The following is a 16,608-nucleotide window of genomic DNA, read 5'->3' as shown; positions in this document are numbered from 1 at the left end:
AGAAGAAGCCGCCGGCAGCCTAGAGAAAAGCAACCCCACACGCTGCCCGCGTGCGTGATGGTGGATTCTCCGTGCGCAAAAGCGGCGCAGTTTTCATCTGGTTTGAACGTAACCCTGACCGTGTCAGGGCACACGCGCCACCACGGCAGATCACGTGATCTCCCCACTTTTCACATTTACAGTAAAAAGACCAAAAGTTCTGTTGGTTCATCTGATTCAATTTTAATTCAATTGTATTTCTTTGGCCCAATGTTTGCACCAACAGGCGCCTCAATGGGCTTCACGCCTGTGATATTTGTGAAAAAACACCAAGTCCCAGAATTCAACGCGTGATGGCTAATCTAGACTAAACCAACATCCCTGCCCTTATAGACCCTCCTTCTCTGCAAGGATAAACTCCTAAAGACAGCTCAGGGGGGGTCCACAGGAAGGAGGGATCCTGGAGGGGAGTGGGACAGAATGGCTCTGCACTAAGCAGAGGCATGGAGAACTAAAGGATCAAGAGTAGAGAGATCTGAGGAAAACTATGACTCCAGAACAGAAAGTGAGTTTAGTTCTGCTTTAATTCCAAAACTAAAAGTGTCTGCTGCAGGACAGAAAACAGGAACACAATTCAACCTTCTGCGAATGAGGAGTCACCTTTTCATCAACAAACATCAGCTGAGGTCAGAAATAAACCGAAGAGACGAGCGATGCAGAGCCTGACCTTCAGACGAACCCCGGGGTCGGTGACGTGAACGTCACTGAGGTTTCTCCTGGAAATGCTCTGTTTGGATTTCAAACTCAAATGCTCGGCCTGTTTGTGATCATCACAGGAAGCGAGATGTTCAGTGGAACTCGTGCAGAAACAGGGCAAAGAGTCGGAGGTGGCGGATCCGCCAGCATCTGAGGTGTCTGCTTCACATCTGCTGTCAATCACAACAAAAGGCTGATCGATGTGGCCTCAAACAGCAGCGTGTCTTCAGGCTGAACCCCAGAGTTCTGCTTTGCTCCTGAGAGCATCAGCTGACTGTTCCCTTTGACCCCCCCCCCCCCCCCCCCTCATGCAGCACATGGTGGGGGCAAAGACACAGGGTGAGGATGTGGGGGAACCTGCTGCCTCCATGATGGAGGTCCAGGAGCAACGGCAGAGCTCCGGTCATCAGATGGAAACTGTCATGAACCAAGGGGAGGAGCTTCCACTTCAGAGACGGCCTGCAGCCCTGCACGTGCACGCTGGGCTGCACATGCACGCTCGGCAGACGGCGTGTGCATTGGGAGCCTGAACCTCGGCTGCAGCACAGCCACACTCCTGGGTCAGAGGTCAAGCAGATGACTTTAGGAGGGGAGGCTCTGAACTTAACACGCCAGCTGGATTGCCCGTCACGGCTAATAATAGTTTGCAGACTGGTGCATGGCATCCCCCCACCCCCCACGGGAAGAAAGAGGAGAATCTGAGCTGAACCCGCTGCTCCCTCTGTCACGGCGTTTGGTGTTGACGGAGTTTGATGGCGAGGGACGCAGACAAGCTAACGGTTTGCCTCCCCAGCACGCCGCTGGCCTCCTTCACGCTGCAGCAGCGTCATCACAGGAAACCCTCCTGAAAGTTCCCGATGCCCCCTGAAGCTGCAGTGCATGCTAACAACAAACTACCTGTGTGGCAGCAATCCCAGCATGCATTTCCCCATCACCTGTGGATCCATCTGCAACCTCGCACGAGTGGAGTCCTGCAACAGCAGACGACAAAATGACAACAAGAAGGGTCCAACAGTCCGTCTGATGGTTTCAGGAAACGGCTCGCAGCCTCCAGACGCTTCAGACTGAAACTGACGGATTTCTTTGCTGTTTTTTCACAGCAAACTTCCTCCACAGCAGCTAAATGCTGAAGATCATCAAACTGGGATTCTGCCGCAGAGAAAAGAAAGAAAAAGACGAAGAATCAAAGAATCTGTCACAAAGGACGGAACAGACACACACACACACATGTTGTGTGTACAGTAATGAGTAAGTGAGTTTTCTGCTCCTCTGGAGCCGTTTATGTGCAGACTTCGTGGTTTACTTCCTTTTTTATTTCTTCTCATAATAACTGAATTTTTGCCACAACAGCAAATCTAGTAATGCGCTGAAACATCGACTGGAGCTGACAAAGTTCTACCATCGTGTCTGGATCTTCAATTTACTGCTTCCTCTCAGATTTTTCCAGGATATTTAACACCAACAACTTGCCCGAGTTCCAGGGGAAAGTTTCCATCGGGCCTCGGCGCTTGAACTTGGCGGGACGTTCAGACCCGAGAGTTTCCGTCTGCTTCCGCTGTGAAAATGTTCCTTCGTCCACAGGAGCAGTCTTCCTCTCTGCTGACGCCGGCGCTCCCTGCTCTCCACGTGTTCTTCTAAGGTTTTTTTGACCCTTTTTGTTCAGCAGAAGGTAAGCTGCCATGTGGGGGGGGCGGCTGGATGGGCACAAACCCAAACTCCTCAGGAGAAAGCTGGACGTGCCGGGCCTTCAGGCCTCATTTCCACTCCAAATCAATCTTTAATGGAAGAGGCATATTGTGATTGCACATGCTGCATGCGTGTCACAGGCAAACATGGCTTTGTGACAGGCGTGTGCATGTGACGGAGCGACACGGACCCAGCTGAGGAGCCGAGTCGTTCACTTTAGTGAACTGCTCCAAAACGTCCTTTAATAAACGGCTACAATTGAATCAAAAAGGAAATGAGATCTTTGGAAGAACTGCAACACGAGCAGTACGTTTGGAAAAAGCAATAAAATATAATAACATGCAGTTTAACTTCACACTCTCCAAAGGAGCACAGCTGTGTTCAGGATCCAACAATCTGTTTTTATGAACAGCAGTGGAAAACAGCGTGAGACCTGAAGGCTGCAGGTCCATGCGGGGCTCTCTGAGCCCCCCCTCTAAACAGAGCCTGCTCTGCCAAACGCCGCCGCTGAGGTCACGGATGCAGCTACTGCATCACCTGCAGCCGAGGAGGAAGCGGAGTGCAAGACAAGGAAAGATTCACCACGATGACGGATGGTTCCTGCACTACCAAGGTCCCAGGAAATAGTCTGATCCATGGAGAAGAGTTCAACCAACACACACCTGAAAAAGAGCTGATGGCTGTCAGTGCTGCCAGAGTAGAAAAAGAAAAAGAGAGACATTTTTCTGTCAAAGCTGTGTTTGCTGGACGTGTAACGATGAATCCATTTCTACCATCCAATCAGATCCATCCGTCTGAGGCAAATTGTTAATCGGATCAAATCAACTTAAAGCGTTAAAAATTGTGTTGCAGCAGAAACGGATGAGTCCATCATTCCAGTCCAATGTGTGGAAAGACTTTGAATATGTTATAGTTGAAATCTATACTGAGGATGGCAATATTGTAATCACAAATTTGTTTAACCCCTGTAAAAAACGTAGCCTTGAGAAATGACAAGAGCTTCCAATGGACAATATTTTGGTGATGGGGGAATTTGATGCACAAAACCCCTGAGGGGTATTAGAAATGATGAAGAGGGGAGACTTTTTGAGGATAAAGACTTGGTCTGTTTGAATGATGGGGCTGCGACTCGGCTTGGTGCTAGATCAGGAAACAAGACGTAATAAAAGCCAATAGGCAGTGATCATTACCCCATCCTTATCAGAATCAGAATCAGAATCACTTTATTTGCCAAGTACAGCGCATGTACAGGGAATTTGACTTCGGTTACTTGTGCTCTCGTGCAAACTAGCAAGGTAGAAGGATAAATAATAAAGGGATAAATAATATAAAAGAAAGTAAGTGTAAGGTAGCTGTATGAATAAATAAACATAACCAAATAAGGAAATAGATTGAAATAACAAGACAAAAAGATAAAAAATGAAAAATGCAGCAGCAGTAATTCCAGTATTGCTATAAAGTAGGAGTGGATGCAGATCACATCCACCAAGTGGCTATTGAGACAGGCCAAGTGGGACTTGTTGGGGCATATATGTGATCTGAAACTTTAAAGACAGTATGGGACAAAGTGTACATGAATTTACCAGAAATATCTGTGAAATAATTCTGAGGGCAACAAAACAATCAATTCCTCAAAGCATGGCAAGAGGAGATGCAGAATAGTGCCGTGGTGGACGGAGGGACGTACCAAAGTCCTTCAATCTGAGAATTAAGCTTTGAAACTATTGATTGTTTTCGGATCCTACTAGTGTGTAGAAGATTACAAGCTGCTGTCAGAAAAACAATCAAAATCACTAAGAGAGAATATTGGAGGGCATTTTGTGATACAATTGGTCGACAAATGGATATAAATAAGATATGGGGAAGAATTGGATGAATGGAATTCAGAGAGAATGTGGATTCCCAGTTTTGATGAACAGCAACATCAGACGGAGACAAAGCTGAAATGATGGCGGTGAGATTTGGCAAACTTCAGAGTTCTGACAATGTAGGAAGAGAAGGACAACCGAGACGGGAAGAATTGTTGAGAAACGATGGCCAAACACGAGAAAGAAGACGTTTCACAGTTAATTTATTGAATATTTATTTTACTAGGACAGAACTGAATAAAGCTTTACACAAGAGTCATGGAATCTGTTACACCATGAGAAAAAATCGAAGTGACTTGTCTCAGGACCTGTTGTTGGAACCTTAAAGAAAGTAGGTTGCTAACAGCATGGAAGGAAGCAATTTGGATCAGGATAAACAAACCTGGGAAAGACTAATCAAACCCTGAGCACCACAGGCTGATTGCACTACATTTACAAAATAATGGTAAAAATGACAAAGAAAAGGGGGAAGTATTTTGGTCCGGTGGACTTTCTCTACCCACTCTGGTGGGTAGAGAAAGTGTTGTGGCTGTATTCTTTGATATTGAAAAGCATGGACATGATGCGGAGGGAGGGAATATCGATTCAGTTGGGTAAGCTAGGGGGATGTGGGAACATGTATAACTGGATAAAAGACTTCTACAAGAGAGAACAATTTAAGTTAAATAGGTGAACAGTATTCTTCAAAGGTCAATGTGGATAATAGAACCCCACAAGGAAGCATTGTCAGTCCATTGCTATTTTGGATAATGATAAATGATAGGTTTGAAGGGATTGGGGGGGGGGGGGGGGGGGGGCTTCCCTTTTTGCTGATGATGGTGCTATTTGGAAGAGAGGCATGACTTTGGTCCATGTGACTAGAAAAGTACAGTCAGGACTCAAAGAGGTAGACGATTGGGCCAGCATATGGGGATCTACGTTTTCAGTGGAAAAAAACAAAGGTGTGGACAAAGGTGTCAGACAAAAACTAGGGCTTAGTACAAAATGTACGTGGGAAGGTGAAGAATTAGAACAAGTCAAGAAATGTAGATATTTGGGATTAGTTTTGGATGAAAAGCTAACATGGAATCATCATATCAATCGTATAGTGGATAAATGTAAGAAGGTTCTTGACATGATGTGATGCTTAGTGGGAAGGGATTGTGGTGCAGACGAGCTATGGTCAAAGCTCATCAGAGCCACGTTTGGCCATGCCAGTGCTGGATATGGTTCAGCATCAACAAACAGTCTTGGGAGGCTGGACAGAGTCCAGTTTGAAGCTTGAAGGATTTCAATGGGAGCGTTTTACACGACACCAACAGCATACTTCAGATTTAGAAGACAGAACTGCCGTTGGATTTGTGGAGGTTACAGCTGGATTTACAATACTGGGCCAACCTAAAAGGGCATAAACTGAATCATCCCACCAAAAATATATTGAATGACATTTTGGAGACACAGAAAAGAGGAATCAAGAGTTTTGATGGGTAATAGGACAGAAAACGCTAGAAATGGGGACAGATCTTGGGTGTGGGGGTGCGTGGTGGGGGGGTGGGGTGGTGGTCTGGCTTGGCTTGGGGGGGTGGTCCCTTTGCCTGTGCTGGGGGGGGTTGGCGGGGGGCCCTGCTCGGGGGGGGGGGGGGGGGCAGTGGCGCTGGATGGGCTGCCCATCTGCACCTGGGGCTGGGATCGGCCCTTCCCTGGCTCTGGGACGGGACGCTCTGGGTGTCATCCGCTTCGGCTGCGGGGTCTGGGGTGGGGTGGGGTGGGGGGCTTGTCGGCCCTGTCCTGTGGGGGGGGCGTTCTGGGGGTGAGGGGGGGCCCATTATTGGTACGGGTCGGGGGGGCTAACGGGTCGGGGTCTCCGCTGAGGCAATCAGTGGTTGCCTCGGCCGGTTGGCCTCCTTGGTCCCGTCAAGGCCTGACCAGAGCTCCTCTAGGGCCGGCGTCTGGGGGTGGGGGCCTGGGCTTGCTCCGGGGGTGGCGATGCTTTCTGGCTCCTCTCTCTCTGTGTGGGGCGGGTGGTGCCGGGCCTGGGGTGTCGGCGCCTCCGGGGGTGGGGCCCCTGGGCTGGGTGGCCCTGGCCCCTTTGCTGGGGGGGGGGGCTGGGGGACGGCTGTTTGACCACCAGGGGACAGTCTACCAGCTGTCCCCAACTTACCCCCTTCCTCATATAACCTCATATTAGGGTGAGGGGGTGGGGGGTCTAGCCTGCGATGCGCCTTGGGGGGGGTTCCTTGGCAGTGGCCCCCCTCCTATGGTTTCCGTATGGAGTGGCCCCCCCCTCTTTCGGTTTTATTTGCACCTTAGACATGTAGGGTCCTTGGTAGGGGGGGTGCTTGGACATCACTGCCAGCAAGCAGCGGATGTCCTCCTAGCACCCTACCTGCCAATTTTAACCGCACCTTAGACATTTAGGGCCCCTTGGTGGGGAGGGTGAGGGGACATCACTGTGAGTAATCAGGAGATGTCCCCTTAGTGCCCTACTCACCATTTTTAACTGCACCCCCCTTAGTACACACACCCCTCCCCCTTCAATATATACATTTCAACATAAACAAACACACACGCACACACATTTTGCAAGGAAGGTGGGACCTGGGTCCATCTGTCCCCTACCCCTTCTCTGGTGGGGGGTGCGGGCCCCTTGGCGACGGCGGGCGTGTCCCCTGGGTGCCGGCTCCCTGGGCCCGGCGGTGCTCTCTCCGCACTGTGGGGGGGTTCATATTACACCTGAGCCGGGGTGTTCGTGTCCCTGGGGGGTGGGTCCTGGTCCTTGCCCCTGAGCGCTGGGCCCTGCCAAACTTCCAACAGTGGCCGAGCCTGGTCGGGCCATATTTATAACACCCCTTGTGGGCCACCCTTTTTTCCCCGGGGTTCCCCCCTCCTGGGCGGGGGCGGCGGGCCCCTGCCTTGCTCCTCCCTGGACCAACCGTGGGCCGGGTGGATGGCTGCGTGGAGTGCGGAGCGGGTCTCCCTTGGGGGGTCCTGGCTCGTACCTGGGGTTGGGGCGGGGGGATGCCCGGAACTCCTGGGGGCCGGTGGGGTGCTCGTCTGGGGCTGTGGGCGCCCTTCTCCGGTGGGGCCCTGCGTTGGGCTCTCCCGGCGCGGCGGGGGGGCTGCTTTCCTGGCTGGGCTGGGGCGGCGCTCTCTTTCCCTCCGCTCCTCCCTGCTCTCTGCCTCTGGGGGCCTCGCGGCGGTCCTGCTGGCCCTGGCCTGGGTGGCGGTCTTGGTCGCCCGGGGGGCGGTTGTTCCCTGCCTGTTCCCGTGTGGCGGGGGAATTCCGGCTGCCGCTGCTGCTGCGGCGGGGGTCTTGGGGTGGGGATGGCTGTACTCTCTCCCTCCTTCTTTTCACATTCCACTATCCATTTTAGAAGAACATAAACACTCACCTGAGCACAGGTGTTAGCTCACCTTTGCACTAATAGTTTGCATGATTGAATGAATGAAAGATTTCACACTAGTTGGTTTAAAGGCATAGGTATGCGTTCGTGAGCACTATCTGTTTTGTGTACATGTCGACATGTGGACATTTTTGCAGCTAGCAGGTGTGTTGATAACATTTGAGTGTGTGTGTGGATAGGCCCCGCCCTTTTTGTACTACATTTGAACCGTACCGTAATGATAAACAACCAGTAAACCTGTCTGCTGTATGCTGCTTCATGGTCTTATCCCCCTTCCCCTCCTATTATCACCCTCCTACCCCCCATCTCTCTAGCGTCCCTCTCTCTTCTTCCCCTCTTTCCTTTTCCGTCCGGTCCAACACCAAAGATTTTCAAACATGATTGAAATTAATAAAGTTTGGCCTCAATTCCAAAAGGGGTTTATTCAGACATACCTTTGGTTTGTCTGAAGATTCATAACCCCTCTTGTTAAAGTAAAATATGTCCAACACAAGAGGCCCTCAGCTCTCATCTGCCTGCCTAGCTGTTGGACAGGACAAGTAAAAAAATAAATAAATAAAAAAATAAAAAAATAAAAATTAAAAAAAAAAGAAATGGGGACAGATAATCTTGACATCAGTCCCTCTGTGCCATTGCCAGTGCTGCTGCTGTGGTTGATTATGGAGAGTTTAGGATTCAGGATTCAAGGATTAAAGGTTTTATTGCCGTTTGCACATGCGGTACATCGGAATTTTTTTTGGCATCTCTCATGTCACGGTAAGTTAAAAAGGACAAAAAAACTGAAGAAAAATAATAAAAAAATAAATAGAATAAAGTTAAAAGTCAAAATTAGACAACAAATTTACAAGGTATATAAAAAAATATAAATATGAGTAAAATATGAATATGAATATTGCAGCGGCCCAGTCTGTACAGAAGAATTATTGCACATATTATTGTTTATTGCACTCAGTAATTCAGTCCGGTCTTCCCTTTCTGATGTCCTCTGCCAGCATTCTGATTGCTGTTGGGAAGAAGCTGTCGTGGAAGCGTGTGGTGTGTGCGTGGAAGCGTGTGGTGTGTGCGTGGATGCTTTAAGGCCTGCGGTGTCTGAGGTTGTGGCCTGAGTCCACACACTGGATCAGTCCATGAGCAGGGTGGTGTCTGTCTCTGATGATCTTAGAGACTCTCCTCCTGCAGAGCTGTTCATAGATGGTCTCCATGGATGGAAGGTTGCAACCTATAATGTTTCCCGCTGTGTTGATGAGCCTCTGCAGCATCTTCTTCTCTTTTATGGTGGTGTTACCAAACCAGGCTGTTAGTCCGCTTGTGAGGATGCTTTCCACAAGCCCCCTGTAGGCTTGGGTGAGGGTCCGGCGCTTGAGACCGGCCTTCTTCAGCAGCCTGATGAAGTACAGCCTCTGCTGGGCTTTCTTCACCGTGGCAACAGTGTTTCTTTCCCAGCTGAGGCTGTTGGTCGTCTGCAGACCCAGGAACCGGTGGCAGTCGGTCCGCTCCACCACAGTCCCGTTGATGATGAGCGGTTGATGTGGTGGTGCTTTCCTTCTGTAGTCCACGATTATTTCTTTTGTTTTCTCTACGTTGAGAACAAGGTGGTTGTCCTCTCCGTAGATGGTGATCCTGTGCACCAGGTCTCTGTATGCAGACTCGTCCCCTCCTCTGAGGACGGTTGTGTCGTCTGCATACTTGATGATGATGTTGTTGGAGTCGGGGGAGGTGGGCTTTGAGCTGAGGCAGAACCCCTGCCTGCCTGCCACCCCCTGTTCAGTGGATTTATCACTGTTAAATATTAGATGCAAATCCCGTAGTCCTCCTATAATACAAGGATACATAAATTAATACAGTGGTTATGTAGAAATATACAGTAACGCATCAAAGGGTCCTACGGGGGATCTAGGTACGGCATTTGTAATTCCTGAATTAATTTTGATTTTTCGAAAGAAACTCCGTTTGGAAATTTCAGTGTAGGCAGTGGAAATTGTTGTGTCTGCAATGGATCAGACCACTGAAGAGCCTTATATGCTCTGCGTGTCATTAGAGAGTATAAAAGCAGTTATTCAGACAGCAGACCTGATATTTCAATGGACATATCAGGACATTACATAAAATCCTCCACTAACAAAAAAGCTGTTGGAACAGTTGAAACATGGTCTCTTTTGAAACTTCAACAGATTCCTTTGCCTTTATTATTTTTGTTTTATTTTTACTTAACCTGTTTTACATTGTTATTATGGTTTTTTGATTTTTTGTTCATTTCCCTAGCAAACGTGAAAATTGTCCTTTATACACAGTGTGGAGTTTTGTATTTAGTATTTTGCATGTACAATATTTGTTACTAAAGTTTTAAAAAAAGGACAGACATAATACAGTTTACAGTCAGCAGGACTCTGTTGTATTTATGTGGATACCGGCACACATAGGAATTCAAGGAAATTAGGTAATGAATAGGAAATATTAGACAGATGACAAAGCAGGGGTGGGGCAATAAAGGAAGGTGGTATTACAGCATCCGGAGGGTTGTTGGGAAGATGGAATCTGCTGGACGTACGATACCAGAGAGCATGGTTGTGTCTAGACTTAGATCTGGTCACACATCAATGGAAATTCTAATCTTTTTAAACTAGGAAAACATATGAACGGTAAATGTGATGCAGTTGATGAAGGACTGTCTTGTAAGGAAAGGGATAAACTGGGAGGTTACAGATATTTTGGGTGACACCAGCAAATATTCGGTTCTGATTTGCTTCTTTAGGAAGACAAAATGATAATAAAAATGTAAGGGGATTCATACGTTCTTATTATTATTATTATTGTTATTTTATAGGCTGCTTACACTGTAAGTTGAGAGGAAATACATTTAATCTGTGCTGAATATCATGTGAATGAAGTATATTTGACAAACAAAGCTGACTTTGACTTGAGTAACTTTCTGACCCACACTCCACACCAGTAGGTGGCGGTAATGCACTTCGACGCTGTGTACCATCCGCAGTAAAACTCCACCAAATAAGGAGGAGGGGGAGGGGACCAATGAGTTATATCACTAGAGGAGACATCACGTGATTCCTCATGGGAGGAGAGCACCGCCATCTTGGTGAGGTCAACTTACTGCTGCAGTGAATGCATGTGATTACATTTTTTGCATAATACCAGTTCATTGTTTGGGTTTCAACTGCCAAAATCAGAGAAATGAGTCCATGAAGGAGGAAGGTATATCATTTCAAAGGTAAGTACTATAATTTTTTTCTTTTTATGCTGCAGGGGCTTCATTAATCGTACACATGTTGACATGCATGATGCTGCAGGGCTGTTATCAACATGCTGCATGATGTACGGAGAATTTGCTGTCGACATAAATGTACATTTTATTTTGCTAAACCTGTATACAGCATACTAGGCTATTATAGTGATATAGATTTATACATTTCTGACTCAGTGACTGAACTTTTCCTGCAGGTTTCCAATGGATTCAGACTTAAGGAAAAAGTGGATCTTAGCAATAAAAAGAGCTAATCCAGATGGATCACTGTGGTACCAACTAGTAATACAGTCTGGATATGTTCAGAACATTTTGTGGAAACACATTTTGATGAGAGGCCAGACTGTTTGCTTGAAACCCGACACCATAACATCTGTGTTACACAAATTGATCACTCACATGAATCAGTATAAATCTATTATTTTTATTTGTTGTTGTTGTTTTTTTTTAGGATAAATCTATTGTTTACTTTTGTACTTCTTTTGAAAATTTTATTATTATTATTATTATTATTAGACTTATTTTTTATTGTTTATTTACTTATTATTTATTTATTGTAATTATTTATTGTTTGCATTGACTTACTATTGATTTAATATTATTATTACTATGATTATTATTATTATTATTATTAATAGACTTGTTTTTATTATTATTTATTGACTTATTATTTATTTATTGTTATTATTTATTGTTTGTATTGATTCACTATTGATTTATTATTATTTGTATGTTATTGACTTATTGTTGGGTTTTTCTAAATAATTTAAATTACATGTCAAAGAGGTCTAGAACTTCTAAATGTTTAGAAATTATTTTTAAAAATTCTTTGTAATATTTTTTTTATTTGTAAGAACCCTGCAACAATGCATTTTCATTAAAGTTTGAGCTTTTAAGGCTGACTGTTTCTCTTCTTTAACAACAACAAATGATGTATCTATATATATTATATATATAAATATAATGTATTTACATATATGTATAAATATATATATAAATGTAAAAATATATATAGTATATAAAAGCTACTTAGACACCTCTAAAAGGAATAGAAATCATTGCCATGTGGGCGTCGTCGACCTCACCAAGATGGCGTCGCGCTCCGCTACCGTCGGCCAGACTTCTAAAACGGGCGTGTCTCCTCTAGTGATATAACTCTTTGGAGGGGACGCACTTTGGGACGCTTCGCGCATGCGCATTGTAAAGTTGTCATTGTATAGTTCCCGGAAGTGCATGTCTGCACGTGCTGGAAACCTTGAAAGAAGTCAAATGTTCGTCCCGGCGGTTGTTGCTGCAGACGAGCCGCAGTAACGATGACGATGAGAAACATATTGTAAGTACCGAGTGTCCGCGGGCCCGAGGCCCGGAGCGCCGCTGCCCCCCTCCGCGCGCGGGTCTCGTCCTAGCCTCCTGTTCCTCCTGAGCTACAGCCCTGCTTCTGGAGTCACTGCTCACCTGCATCAGGTGTGTTCAGTCCATCACAAACTGGACTCATTCAATACAGCTAACCGGGAAATCCGCAGGGCGCTAGCTCACGAGCTGACAAGTTAGCTTGCGTTAACTCGTGTTAGCTTCGATTAGCCCCGCTTAATCGATTAGAAAATAGCTCAGATTATCCGGAGTTTCCTTATTTAGTTATGAGGTCGTTACTTGTAAGGCTTCATTACGAACTCGCTTCTCTTTTAAAGCCCCCGGCCGGCAGTGAGGCGGCTAGCATTAGCCAGCTATGCTAAAAACAATGCGCGTTCACGTCTCCCGGGGTGGTTACAATCAACACCGGTTCATCACACGCACGCGGACAGGTGAGAGTCCACCGAGCTCAGACTGCAGAATCACCATGGAAACGGGTCAGATGTTAGAGTCGTGTGTGTCAAACTGCTGCTGAAGGGGAAGCTGGGTGATTGATCTCATTGATTATGAATGAGATCAATCATTAGGGCTGAACTGATTAATCCATGAATTGATTCGTCCAACCAGATCGATCTGAGGTCAAGTTGTGAATCTCATCCACTGTATCGTATAGAATCAATTCAAAATGAAATAATGAAGCATGGCAGGTCAAGTGTTGGCCAGCGTCACCGTCAGCCTAACCAAGCTTCCTGCCAACGGTAACGTCGGCTCCGTCTCTCTTCCCAGCGTTCCCATTTATCAGCTGGGAAACCCTCAGCTGAGGATCTTCAGACCCAACTGGTTTCTGACCCTGGTGAGGCCGGGAAAAGAGCAGCCTCCGGACACGGCCCAGTTCCGGGTCCCGATGGAGTAAGTTCCTGATATATTCCTGACTCTGACTCACTGAAATGACTAACGGGATGAAGATGCTGCAGCGCTTTCAAACGGAACAGGAAAAAGGAGTAGAAATGACCGGTTCTGGTCACAGGTCATCGTTGGCCTCTTTTCATTTCAGTCAGCGTTCCTCTGCAGAGAACATGCAGAACTACTCCAGAACAACCTCCAGGTTAAAGCAGAATTCATGTTTTACATCAAACAACCGCGTAAATAACAGTCTTTATTATTAAAGCTCCACCTGAGCAACACCTTCAAACGTCAGACTATTTCCTGAACTGGACACACAGAGGTCATGAGGTCATGAGGTCGTGAGGTCGTGAGGTCTGTCTGGGTTCCTATTTGAATAGAAATCTTCTTTTGTTGCTCATCAGCAGAGCTGGAATACCTACAGGTGTCTTCTGCTAGCAGAAGCCCTTTCCTCGTTTCTTCTCCTCTGTTTGGACGGACTGCAGATTCCCTTTGAAAGGTTTGAAGTGACTCCATCGTGGGAGTGGGCTGGAACCCCGGATATTTGTCACCTCTTCTAGAAATCTGAGAGCTGATATTTGGGATGTCTGAGATCGCTGATTCACAGCAGTGTAGTAAAAATATGTAAGCTAAGCAAACAGAATCAATTTAAACTCTGAATGAAAAAACCGTGGAGAACATTTTCATTTTGTTCTTATATGATCCAAAGCAACAGCGATGGTTTTGTTTCCTGCTCAATAGAGGGGGCCAAAATGGTAAAAAAAAAGGCTGCACGGGGGGGGGGCAGTGGTTAGCACTCTTGCCTCACAGCAAGTAGGTCCTGGTTCAAGTCCTGGCTGGAACCAGAACACCAATGGGGGGGGGGGCTTTCTGTGTGGAGTCTGCATGTTCTCCTGTGCATGCGTGCGTTTTCTCCGGGGACTTCCTCCCACCGTCCATAAACCTGCTGCATAGCTTCATCAGTTGCTCTAAATTGCCCCCTGGGTGAATGTGAGAGTGAATGGGTGTGTGATTGTGGCCCTGAGACAGACTGGTGACCTGTCCAGGATGACCCCTGCCTTTGCCCACGAGGTACCGGGATAGGCTCCAGCAGCCCCGTGACCCCGAAAAGGAACAAATGTTTAGATGATTGAAGGAAAAAGAATAAAATCTTTTTTCATTCCAAATGTTATTTTCGATTTTAAGCAATTTGTTTTCCTTTCTTTTCGTTCTGCTTTTATTTTCTTTAACAAAAATCACAAATGCTAAAATATATTTAAGAAAAACTATTTTATCTGATCAAATCTTTTGGAAATGGTCTCTGACACAAAGTTCTACTATATCCAAGGTGTAAAAAAGTTTGCAGATCAAAGCAGCAGATGTTTGGTGAGATACCGCTAGCTGGACCGTCTCATAAAGACAAACACTAGAACGACTCGGCAGAACATTTCTGGTAGAAACGGCTGGAAACGGATTCAGCTGTTGATGGTTTGATGCTCCAAGTTTGAAGTCACAACCTCAGAGACCAAAATCTCATTTATGACACACCAGACAAGCTGGTAGATAGAAGAAAACCTACCAACCGACTGATTATTATTTTACAAATTAAACTGGGGGGTTTCCAGAAAGCAGGTTCTGCTAGCTCCCACGGTAAGTTTGAGGCTAAGGAAGTTGATAACCTCAGCTTTTGGTTCCAGAAATGGAGGTATGTTTCACGGTAGGTCAAGTTACCATGGCAACTCATGCTCTGAACATAACCTGGTCTGGAGCAGGTTTAGTTGAAGGTTAGTTTGTTTACAGAGAGGTGAAGCAGCATGGCGTGTCCATTTGAAGATGATTTAGTGGATGAAGAAGCTCAGATAATACTTTTTCCACCATGAGAGGGTGATAAGACCATATATGGATGTTGGAAAGATAAACTTTATACTTTGATCTAACTTCATTATTTGCTTCAGTTAAAATAAATCATTTTTTTGTTAAGTCACCTTAAAAATAACACGTAGTTTTCAGACAGTTATTTTACTTTCATTCAAATTAATTCAATTAAGTAGGTGTAACTTTGGTGCTGCTGTTAGATCGGCACCACAAGGGATTGTGGGATACCATTCCCTTTGCCTGTCTGGACGGATTTGGGTTTAAGTGTGGCTTTTTGACCAAATGTGTTTAGTTGTTCAGCTGTTTTACTGTGTTTTGCCATGTTTTGCTGAGTTATTTTGTCCTACTGTGCTTACGTCTCTGCACCATGAGTAAGAGTGAATGAGAGGATGATGAGTTTATATAGCACACCTACCGATTATTCGTGTAATGACAAAGACAGAGAATTCTTTAATGAATTTGAGCGCAATGTGCATTTTTTCCCCGTCCTTTCTATTGTTATAAAAATGAGCATATCTGCCGGCTCATACTTAGACATATGAGAAGTCAAGAAATATAATTAATTAAGATGGAAAAAATATTAATTGAATTGGAGTAATATGACATTTAGTTTGATAAATATGTAAAGTTGAGTTGTATAAACAATTATTGAGTTTTATAGACGTAAGAAATTAGGTTGATTAAATTTAACTCAATTATTTGTTACCAATAGAAGTATTTAATTTAAGGTGGCAAAATTGGATAAGTTATATATATATATATATATATGCGTCACAAGGAAAATGGAAATAAGATCAGAAACTTGTGCGTTTACTTTGTTCTTTTTCTCCAAGCAGAAACTCTTTCTTCTGATGATGCAGCTGTTTTACTTTTTTGATGGACGTATAATCTTCACACGCCATCATTAAAATCTTAGACTCCGTCTCACTGAAGTGTAGCGCTCTCTTTGGTTCTCCGCGCGTTTCCATGGTGACTCCGGAAATCTGCGATCTATTGAGAATGTCTTTATGTACCTTCCGTGCACGAGCATTAACCCAGGGTTACATAAGTCGAGCGTAATTACGCTAACTCATATCCGGTCTTCTGGAACCGACATACCCAGAGTAAGCAAGTTCAGGTGGATTTCAGCCAGAGTTCAGGGTTAAAGTCAGGCTAGTTTAAACATGCTCCCTGGAATACCCCCCTGATGTTATGTTAAATGCAAACAAAGAGGAAGTCACAACAAAATGAAAACATCACTTAAAAACAAAAGTTTTTTTCTGAGGAACTCCTAGTCAATCTTTGTTTTCTGCCTTTAATGTTTCCACGCTGTCTGTAAAATGTTTAGTACTAATAAAGTTGCAAACAAAGTGCCTCTTATTATTTTTTATAAAAAATGCTTTTATAAATGTTTTTTGAATTCATTCTGTTGCATTTTCCCACCACGTCTTACAGTTAAACTATAGACTGACTTTAAACCGGTCTGTGATCACATGAAGGCGACACATGGAACAGCTCGTTAGGATAGCATTTAACATCGTAGCAAGATAGCATTGTAGCATGATAGAATCGTAGCATTTAGCATCGTAGC

The 16,608-nt window shown here is 45.3% G+C and overlaps 1 protein-coding gene and 1 long non-coding RNA gene across 3 annotated transcripts in view; both read left to right on the top strand.

Annotated features, from left to right (window-relative positions):
• Nucleotides 1–10,633: 10,633 nt before the first annotated feature.
• Nucleotides 10,634–11,294, top strand: LOC144992504 (uncharacterized). Its single transcript, XR_013656512.1, has 3 exons — nt 10,634–10,766; nt 10,934–11,002; nt 11,129–11,294. It is a non-coding gene; the product is annotated as an uncharacterized LOC144992504 (long non-coding RNA).
• Nucleotides 11,295–12,082: 788 nt separating this feature from the next.
• The window catches only part of mrpl23 (mitochondrial ribosomal protein L23), a 47,620-nt gene continuing 43,094 nt past the window's right edge, over nt 12,083–16,608 (top strand). Inside the window, exons 1-2 of one of the 2 annotated variants that reach the window (XM_078949141.1) lie at nt 12,083–12,733; nt 13,068–13,190. In XM_078949141.1, coding sequence (XP_078805267.1) covers nt 13,186–13,190 — 5 coding nt within the window. In that variant the 5' untranslated portion in view covers nt 12,083–12,733; nt 13,068–13,185. The remainder of the gene's footprint in view (nt 12,734–13,067; nt 13,191–16,608) is intronic. The other variant, XM_011492939.4, reaches the window with a different exon arrangement.

The sequence above is a fragment of the Oryzias latipes genome, chromosome 6 (genome assembly GCF_053564925.1).
Source record: "Oryzias latipes strain Hd-rR chromosome 6, Olatipes_Hd-rR_3.1".
NCBI lineage: Eukaryota > Metazoa > Chordata > Actinopteri > Beloniformes > Adrianichthyidae > Oryzias > Oryzias latipes.
The sequence above is the reverse complement of the archived record's forward strand: the minus strand, read 5'-3'. Positions and strand labels throughout refer to the sequence as shown.